The 11,040-nt window shown below is 33.3% G+C and overlaps 1 protein-coding gene across 1 annotated transcript; it reads right to left on the bottom strand.

Moving 5' to 3' along the window:
- On the bottom strand, positions 1 to 5,560 carry LOC126681310 (probable carboxylesterase 11). Its single transcript, XM_050376836.2, has 2 exons — positions 4,439 to 5,560; positions 1 to 923 (listed from the first exon to the last, which is right to left on the bottom strand). Exons 1-2 carry the CDS (start codon positions 5,278 to 5,280, stop codon positions 386 to 388), a joined length of 1,380 nt encoding a protein of 459 aa, XP_050232793.1. The 5' UTR covers positions 5,281 to 5,560; the 3' UTR covers positions 1 to 385.
- Between the last annotated feature and the right edge of the window lie 5,480 nt (positions 5,561 to 11,040).

Genomic DNA, 11,040 nt, shown 5'->3' on the forward strand with positions numbered 1-11,040 from the left:
AAAAACAAGTAAAGAAAATTTCATTGATTTAACTCTGTTCGGGAGCATAATACATTTTGATACACAGGTAAAAAAATTTCCATCGAGAATGTCTGAATGTGGCACAAACTCGAACAGAAGGTAATTTCATCCGACAAGATAACTAATCCTAATCTCAGAAAAGTTCTATATTTTACAAAAAGGAACTCGACAGGTCAAGTTGTCAACAAGGAAAAATGAGTAAAAACCCAGCAGCTACATTACCCAGAAACAACCAATGAAATAATTATATATCCCGTCATATGCAGTCCCGCGTAATCTCCAAACAAAGTACTCTCGTTGTGTAACATGATACAGACAGATGATGCCCTCTTGTACAACTTTTTTTTCTTAAACTGCTATACCCTCAGTACGAAAACTCATGGCCTCGTAGTGAAATGTACTTCTTGACCCAGATAGCAATGTCCTCGGTACATGCCTGGGCCTGAGGTGTCTTTAAAAGCATGTCAAGAGTTGCAAATTCATGAACTGCATCCTTATATTCAAGAACAGGTGCATCCACGTTCACCTTTCTCAGCTCCTCAGAGTAAGCAATGGCTCGGTCTCTCATCCAGTCATGTTCTGCCACCACTGTAAGTGTTGGGGGCATGAGTTTTAATGGAGGTTCCCTGCCAGGGACCAAAGGGTTGGCGGCTGTATGGTCCAGGCTGAACTCTTCCTCTGGCAGGAAGAGTTTCCAAGCAAGCATGCACATTGGCTTATCATAGAAGTAGGAGTTTGCCAACTTTATTTCAGAATGTGTGGGGACACTCCCAATAAAGAATGGATACATTAAGACCTGAGCGACAACCTTGACAGGGTCCAAACGCTTGCCTGCCTCTACAGCTTTTCTAGCCACATAGTCTGCAATATTTGCACCGCAACTTACGCCAAGTAAAACACATCTGTTTTACACAACATAATAAGTTAGAAGCTTCAACACAGATGAGAATGGATTATTCATATACGATTGTGCATGGAAGTAAATCTAATAGAAGTGAAAGTACATCCAACAAATGAAAACACATCACACAAGAGCAAGCACACAGACATTTTCAAGGGAAACTGAATCGAGCACTTACAATGAAAAATATAGAGCTCAATATACAAAAAAATCAGGTATTTATCCCGACTCTCCAAAGTAATCCTACAGCTTACTGTGAAAATAAACCAAATTATTATTCTCATATTGCTACCATTAGGTTTTGATTGAGCCAATGAGTTCATAAGTCCAACATGCATAAAAGACGGAAATATCTTAGGGAAACTTACAATAATAGCATTTCTCAGCTTTACACCACATATAAAAAAAAAACCCTACTCAATGGAACCACCACCTTGCAAAGCAGTTGAGCGACGAAGGCATATTGCCCTCTAATACCTATCTAAACTTAAGCCTGTCTTCAGTCTAACTGAGCAGAGTTGAGAGTTCAATCAGCAAAACTAATATAAGAATGCATTTGCAGCATTCAATCTAACATTTCTTTTATTTAAGCCCCCCCCCCCCCCCCCCTCTCTCTCTCTCTCTCTCTCCTGACTCCTGGGATCAATACTAGATGTTAGATAAGTTGGAAAAAAAAAAACCGCAGGAAAATTATATTGCCCCTGGGTGCATTTGATATTTACAAAAATGAAAGCAAGGATTGAAGATTTAACTTTGACATCAATTCCTTCTTTTTTCCAATCTTTAGAGATTATTCTCTTAACATAAATTTTTCACATCCACTAAATTCATAGGCATAACAAAAAACTTTTGACATGCAGAACAGCACTCTTTCATCAATACCGGAGCAAAGTTGTCAGCTCACAATCTTTTATTGCTTCTCCATTGAAAGTAACTAATGAGCTCTTCAAATAAAAACCATATGTTTTCAGCATAATGACCAATCACACACTGAAAACACAGGAAGGCTTAAGAGAATACAGATGAAATTTTTTGAATCTATATCCTGTTTTCCAAAATGAGCTAAACTTGTCAACAACAGTCTTAGTCTTCTTTCTCGACGATGAAGTAGACCACAATGCATGCTCACTGGAATTCCTGAACCATTTTGGTTTCTAATTTGAACCATCCAAAAACCATAACCGTTGTTTTTCTACAGATTCAGAGATGTGTAAGTTTTATCTGGAATGCACAAATGAGTCATGGGTACTGATTGCAAATGAAAATGACTCCATCGCCTTTCTTTGTCACCTAGAGTCTGAATTACTTGATTAAACTGAGCCAAATTAATTCATTATCGAGAATAGAATGGTATTCCTATCGAATTCACAAATGGCTTGGAGCGCCCAACCATAGATGCAAATGGTTATTATTGAGAAATAATAGCAGGGAGCAGCAATACAAAAGGAAGGAGTTGGAGATCTTGCAGATAATGAAGGAATAATTACAGCCCTGTATGCACTGAAAGAAAGATTTCCAGAGTAACAATATGGAAGTTGCTCCACAGATGTAAATAGATTTACAGGAGATGTAGACGACATATTTTGCTTGCATAAACAACACCTGTGCCTTTCTACCCACTAACTGATTTAGAAACACTTCATTCATAATTCTTTCAACATTAAAATTCATCACATTCCTTAGCTCATATACACCACATCTGTAAGGGTCAGCATAATTTCCATAGCCTAAGTGTCTAACATTCTGGACATCTTAAATCATGAACTATAAAGATCTCAGTTTTATACATGTGCTAGTTTGGCCTATACATCAATCAACTAAAGTACCAAGAATAAACCAATTCAGCAAAATGAAGCTACTGGAAATATTGACACCTAGCATATCTATAAAGGGACCGGATGTACCAGCTGTCAACAATCTTTTGAAAAAATGTTTAGTGCCAACAGCAGACTATGTTACCCGGACTCTTCATTTTGCCCTACCATACCTGTGTCGGACATGAGATGGCACCAATACGACACATGATATGGATCTGACTCTTCAACTGACAGGTGGACACTTCAAGAGATAGAATTCATGAGGAGTTTCCATATCGTGTGGTAAAAAGACCATATCATGTGTCGGATTTGGTGCCATGTTTTGTTTCTTAAGAGCTAAGATTGCAGTTATTGTTAGAAACTTTTACTTCAGTTATTTTTAAATTTTTTAAAGCTAAGATTTAAATATTTATGTCTAGTGTATACAATATATCCTCGTACCTAAGTACCCGAGTCCTATATCAGATCCATATCCCCATATTTTTGCTTAAACAGATTAGCGTGTCGGATATGCGGCTACATATCTATTTTGGACACCATATCCGAGTCTGTGTAACATGGACAGCAGATACAAAGTAGATGATGCCAATCTCATTTCAGACTAAACAGAAATGATAACAGAGAGCGAACTTGAGTGACCAAGACAACTTGCTGACAACCAAGTGTCTTATTGAACTCCAGAAAAACCACCCAGTAAAATAGTTCATGTTATCTTTCTTACTTATGGTTGAGAGACTAAAATAATAAACAAAAGGCCAATCCAGAGTCAAGGTTATCATAAGGTCAACCAGAAAATGCCAACTCCACACTGACTTGGCAATCTTTAAAAGAAACCAACAAAACATGATTATTAATTTTGTGAAATGTCATTCCTCACTTTCAAGGAGAATAGAATAATCAAGTATAGCATGAAGTTTCATAACCAATATTCATTTTCTAAACTTCAAACTATCTATCTGCACAATAAACACACCATGTGAAGTAATTTCAGCCTGCTAATAGACTAGCTCAATGTGGAAGTATTGAACCTTTGAATTTGTTAATGAAGACAACAAACACATAGCTGCAAACTGATAAAAATCTGCATCTTGAAACTGAACTAGTAATATATGGCTTTCAAATCTGTTTGATAGAATTAAATGCACTTACACAAAGAAACTTCTACATTGAGTTTTAGCAAGTTCTTCATAGAAGCTCATACAAATGTTTTAACATTCTAGTGACTTTAGGATTATTGATACAATTATGCAGGGAGAGAAGGATCCTAAGCCTCTGAAATAATCAAAATACGGGCTATCCATCATTATTTTCTGATATTGACCAAGAGACCCATTATAAATACGCTAACGAATATTAAAACATAGACATACAGTCTTGTAAAAAAAATGCATTCAGCATTGTTCAGATTTACCACATCAAATATTTACAATCTCCCAATTCGCCACAACCCAATAGCAATACAAGGTTCCTGAACTTCCTACTAAGCTAATTGTACCAATTTCCTAATTCTTCCCATTTCACAAATTATCTAACAGTGTTATAAACTACCAGACAGATAAAAAGTCCAATTCGAATCTTACTAAATGCAAGCAATGCAATTAAAGGCACGGAAACATAACAATAATTTAAACAATTAAAACATCCCAAAACATTACAATATCCAATCAAAAGACCATAAATGCCAATAGGAAACACTAACCTGGATAGATCACCATGAGCGGCAAGCCACGGCTCAACCATAGAAGCACCAAAAGCATCAACAATATGTCTAGCGAGATCATCCTTCTTAAACTCTGCACTACCTTTAACACTCCCCATAGATTTACTACACTCAGACAAATTAGCCTGCTTCCCTAACCAATTCAAAACCTTTAATCCATCTTCAAAAGCAGCCGGGTACTTATTCTCCGGAGCCAATCTATACCCAACAGCAACAACAATAACATCACATAATTTAGCAATCCGTCGACAAAAGAAATCATTCGCAACGGAATCATTACTCCCGCTAACCCAACCACCACCATGGAATTGTAACATTACAGGCAATTTCCTTGGTTTATCAACATTCGGCGAATACCCTCTGTAAACACCATTATTTAAAGACTCATTGTTAACATCATTACTACCACCGTAGCTATACCTTCTAGCTTCATCTCTAGCTTTCACCGTCGTTGGCGGCAGCGGCGGGGACGATGATCCACTGTAATCAAGACTATTTCTCCTCACAATGTGAGGGTTTTGGTTATTATTATTATTAACTTTTGGTTTAGGGTTTCTTGAATCGGACTGCCGATCAGGTGGATTTAGAGCTGATTCGGGCAGAAAGATCCGAATTGAGAGAGAAGTAAAGGGGTCTATGTGGATATCTTTAGTGGCAACACCGTCGGTGAAAGAGGGGTTGGATGCTGATACGGATTCTTCGGGTCGGGTTGTGACACCGTATGAGTTGCCATCGAGCGGCGTTTGGATCCGATTTTGTAATCGGTGTTTCAATAAGAACTTGAAGAACACACTGTATAACTTTACAGCCACGCTTGGCATTTCTTTCTCTCTCTAAAATTCCTCTCTCTAGAATTCAATGGAGGAAAGATTGAATCTTTTTTATGGGCAGTAGTGATTATCATAAAGGGTAGTTTAATTTTACATTAGGGTTTCTGAAAGTGTTAATTTTTAGATTTGAATCTGAAAAAAAATTGAATCAGTGGTGATTTTTTGAAGACGATGATTAGGTGGGTGATGATGGGTTGTCTGTGTATGGTGTTTTCGTGGATTTAAAAATAAAATAAAAGGGGTCAGTTACTTGGCAGCTGAGTCAAATTGTGACAAAATTGAATTTTGGTCCTTGAAGAATGGGAAAGTACAATTGAGTTTAGGGTTACATTGGGATTTGAAGGTTGTGGCTGGGACATTGGAAAATTAAACATGCACAAAGGTAATGATTTTTTATTTTACTTAGTAATTTGTGTTGATAATTTTTACTTATGATAAGATGTTTTTGCATAATTTAAAGTGTTTATTTACTTGGTTGGTCCATGTGACAGGAAGGAAATATTAATTTGTGTTTGATGTAATAATAGTTGGTTTAGAATTTGTTGGGATACACAATTGTATATATCTTTGAAGAATTATGGGATACCATGACCAAGGTTTTGTGTATAACAACTTCATTTGCGTAGACCCAACAATTGTATTGCATTATCGAAACATTTATTCGATTTTTTTAATAAAGCGATCTGCAAATCGAGCTGCGTATGTTATAGCGTAAAATTTTTATTTTTTATTATGTCATTGAGTTTGGTCTTCAAACTTTTCAAATAGTTTACGATTATAACTGATTTAGACATTTCTTAATAATATTACGAGTTTTAAGTTTCAAACAAAATTAAAGCTATTTACTATGTGTTTCCTATTTTTTAAGAAAAACGGTTGGTGCCTTTAAAGTGTGTGCGAGCGAGCCAGAGGTTCGACCTCAAATTAAAAATTAAATAATGATTAAGCGATTGTGAGTGGTTTTCAAAGGACGTAAAAAATATAAACGGTTCGTAAGAAAAACTCATGGAGAACTTTAAAAATAAACATAAAACTTCTGGAATTAAAATTTAGAATTCAACACTGTAAATGAAACTGCGCTGAAAGTAATGTCAAAGACAAAGATTGATAATAAGAAAACTTTAAACTGAATACAAAGGATTTCATAAAATAAAAGCTTTTGGTGGTGATAATCTCCTGAGAGTTCTTGAGTTTTTTGGTTGATTTTTGTTGGGGCTTGAAATGTTGCATCTTCTTCTACTTTTATAGCACCTATAGAAACTGACAGGTGATAACTGCTTCTTAACTACCCACGTTCTCACTTCCACTTCTCCAGTCCTAAAAGAAAAACTTCTTCATTCATCTGAATTGCCGCTTTCAAGAAAACTGTCAGCATGTGAGATCCTAGGCTTTTGGTCAATTAAACTTCTGACAAAAATATCTTTGGGTTTCTGGCCAGTTAAACACGATTTAATGACCAATCTAATTATGGGTTTATTCTTCTGAGGATGAACTTGAGCTTTATAGACCTTCTGAAGAATCATTTTTTATCTTCTGGCTAAACCTCTGAAATTAGCTTATGGCCAAACTTCTGGAGTTAACTTCTGGCTAAACCTCTGAAATCAGCTTCTGGTCAAACCACTGGAGTCAGCTTCTAGCAAACCTCTGGAGTCAATTTCTGACCAAACCTGTGGAGTCAGCTTCTGGCCAAACCTCTGGAGTCAGCTTTTGGGCTTCTTAATCACGGTGGCTTTTTCTAACTCTTGATAAGAAAATGAGTTTTATGAGCCTTCGAGCCATATTTTAATTTTGGCGTAAACACTATGAACAAATTCAAACTTTAATTTGTTGTGTCAGATATAGGCAAACCATTTTAACTCATCAAATGTAGCCGGTTTTAAAATATTATATTTCTTTTATAATTATATTTGAACTGAACCGTTTTTTTATCGTTTACGTCATTATATATATATATAAATATATATATATATATATATATATATATATATATATATATATATATATATATATATATATTAAAGTTGTCTATGAAATGTAATTGATATTAGAGATATATCTCTAATGCATCAACACTGACACGATGGTATGTTGTGAGGCTGGCGCGTTTATAGACAGACTGACACATTTATAGGCTGATGGGTTTTTACAGAGCTGACTCGTAATATATATTTACTTATTAAAAGCATACAAATATAAAGAGAGAGAAAAATTGGATGAAAAAGAATGATTTAAGTGGCAATTTGCCCCCTAAATTTATAAGCGATGGACAATTAACATATAAAGATTAACTTTGCGGGCAAGTTAATTACAAACTTGGTAATTGACAATTAATCTCATTTAGGAAAATTAGTTTACAAGTTGAGGGGCAAATTGCCAATTTAGCGAACAATTGGCTTATAAATTGAGGAGGTCAATTGCCAAAATGAGGTTAATTGCTCATAATCAACAAATTTATAGCTAATTTGTCCATAAAATTTATTTATTTGTTAATTACTCATTGTTTACAAATTGAAATGGCAAATTGCCACTTAAGTTAAAAAAATAGCATTCATATATTTTTGAAAATTTTGTGTTTAGCTCAAAATTTCTAGAAAGAATGGATTATTAGTAATTCTTCTTGATTTAAGATAAAAACAAAAAACAAAAAAGTTCAGTATATATTTTTAAGGTTTGAATATTTTCTTTTTTGTGAAACCTAAACTGTGTAAATAAGAGGGAATATTCAAACCTCTTTGAATATAATGAAAAATTGTTAATAATTAATATTATCAGTACATCAATTTTTTTCTTCTCCCCTCTCCTTCAAATAAAAAATCCTAATCGCTAAGAATTCTCTTTTTATTTTTTGCTTCAGCTGCCATCAATGATTTATTTTTGCCGTTGGCGCTAGCCATTTTTTTTATTATTTTAGAATAAAATAAATGATCGACTCATTTTTATCTTTTTTATTTTTGTTGCTAAATATATCGACGAGACGCGTCAATTTCAGCATATATACAAATCAAGAATCAGAGATAGATTAAGACCTTTTAAGATTGAAGATGAAATCGTTATAGATTATATTATTATTAATTTTTATAATTATTTTACAGGAATTGTCTTTCTTTATGAAAGTTTTGTTGTTCTTTGTTTATGAAAGATTGTATGTTTTTTATGAAGAGTTTGTGAATTTTCTATTAAACAGAGAAGGATTTGATCTTATTTTGGTAGAACAGTTATGTAATTTTAATTTTATTTTGTAAGGCGATGTGCGAAACAAGATATACATCTTGTTCTATGTCAGATCATTAGAAACTGTTATACCCTTTTTAAATTTTTACATGCTGATTATTATTAATGAAAAATTATTTTATTGTCAAAAAAAAATATTATCAGAAAATGGTTAAGATGTGGTTTGGCATTATAGAAGGTACTTTAAATTCTTGCATAAAGAGGGTGAGACTTCATCATGCAAACCAAATTATATTCCACAAAGAAGCACGTCCAAGTATATTAGTATTAACATAAATTTAAAAAGCAACATAATAAATAGGGAAAACGTTTATTTATATCCCTAATGTTTACTCCAAAATCCAAATTTGTACATACGTTTGATTTTAATTAAAATACAACCCTAACGTTTCAAAACTGGCCTATTTATGATTTATTTTTAACGGAATTAAATAATTCAAATTTTTCGTCATCTCTTTCCTACGTGGATGATGGCATGGCTTTACACTTAAGCATATGTTTGTTTTATAACCCTACTCTTTACCCAAGGCTCGGATATACCCTTAAATTAAACACCAATATATCTAAGTTATTATTTCAATAAAGAATGAAAAAAAAAGTTGAATTTTTATACTCCGTAAATCCGGCGCGCTCATCGACATAAAAATTGAAAACTTTTTTTAAAAATTTTATATTCTGTACTCACCGTCCCGATGGCAAACGAGGATCTAATACTCCTCGTTTTCATCCTCAGAGAGGATGAACTCGCAGGAGTTCATACTCAGCGGGTTCGTCCTCTCTGAGGATGAGTGTGGTGGTCGAGAGTGAGAGCGCAGTGTTCCGAGACTAATTTTTTTTATTAATTAGAATTCCAATAAGGTTATAATTATAGATTAAATTATAATAATAATGATTAATTGAGTTAATTAGAGATTAACTTAAAATTACTTATGATATTTCATACTTATTTTTGTTCCAATGAACCCGCCGGAGTTACGGAGTGTAAAAATTCTAAAAAAAGTCTTTCAATTTTTATTGAAAAAATAATTTAAATTAATGTTTAATTTAAGGGCATATCCGAACCTTGGGATAAATATTAGGGGTATAAAAAAAACATGTGCTTAGGTGTACAACCATGTCATCATCCACGTAGAAAAAAGATGTCAGAAAAATTAATTATTTAACCTCGCTAAAAATAAGAGTATAAATAGGCCAATTTTGAAACGTCAGGGGTGTATTTCAACCAAAATCAAATATAGAGGAAACTTTTGGTCTTGGGATAAACATTAGAGGCAAAACAAACCTTTTCCCTAATAAATATTACTGAGTTTTTTTTTTTATCAAAAATGGTAATCGACTTTTTCGAGTCTCGGTTGTTAGTTGTTAATTATGGAGGCGTGGTTCGAATCCACAGCCTCTTGATGGACTTAGAGGTGCCTTAGGCCAATCAAATTAGGCCCACATTGGCAATCTTGTTGAGTTACTTGCTATACTAGGCTACTGATACAAAAGTAGGGATTACAAACTCATATATTTAAAGAGAAAATTCTTCTTAGAGAGAGAAAATCTATTTTTCATCGTTTTCGAGTGTGTGAGATATTGAGTTACGGCTTTTAGTAGGAAATCGTCGCCTCTTATCTCGTTTCTTTCACTTTATTCTTGCTTTTTGAATAAATTGTTCTATTTTGGCGGAAATTTGGTTATATGTGTTTTTGTTCAGTCTGTAGTTTGTTTGTGTATCCTCGGATCATTCAAGACTTTTAAGCATTTGTTTAAATTTTAAATTCAAGTTTTTGAAGGTTCAAGGTTTGATATAATCGTCAGAAATATATTAATAACGGAATAAGTGATCAATAGAAGTTTCAATTGGTGCCAGAAAATTCTCAATACATGAATTTTTCTTGTTTATTGTCACCTCTAAAATTTGTATTATTAAATTTTTATCACTATTTTTTCGTAGACTAATTATAGGATTTCAATGTGTTTTTATTTATTTTAATTTTGAACTACGATGTACTTTGACGTTTAAGTTGTATTTCGAATTTATTTTTTTAATATCATAATCTGTTGTTAAAAAAATACATATATTTCTATTCTTTTTAGTTTTAAATTATTTGCTTAATAAAATGATTAATTCATTGACGGATTATAACTTTTTTTCAATCCAGATTTAACTTTTTAGTTAACTCTCTAGAACCGACCATGATTTGTAAAACAGCCACAGAAGTCTGTTAGTCTACGATGCTCCATCCCCAAATATATAAGGGTCTTTTATAAATATACCTATTTTTGGTTGACTGTAGAAATACGTTTTTTTTATAAAGGTACGCTTTTGATAGATTATTGGTATGAATGGTAAATTTTTGATAGATTTTGGTAGATTGGAAAAAGAATGTATTTTTGCAAAAAAAGGATAAAAATATGTATTTTTGTAAAATAAAATACAATAAAGGCGTATTTCTATTAGGGTTAAATGCAAATTTATACACCGACTTTGACCTAATTTACAATTATAACATAAACTTTAAAACTTGACAATGT

The sequence above is a fragment of the Mercurialis annua genome, linkage group LG5 (assembly GCF_937616625.2).
Source record: "Mercurialis annua linkage group LG5, ddMerAnnu1.2, whole genome shotgun sequence".
Lineage (NCBI taxonomy): Eukaryota > Viridiplantae > Streptophyta > Magnoliopsida > Malpighiales > Euphorbiaceae > Mercurialis > Mercurialis annua.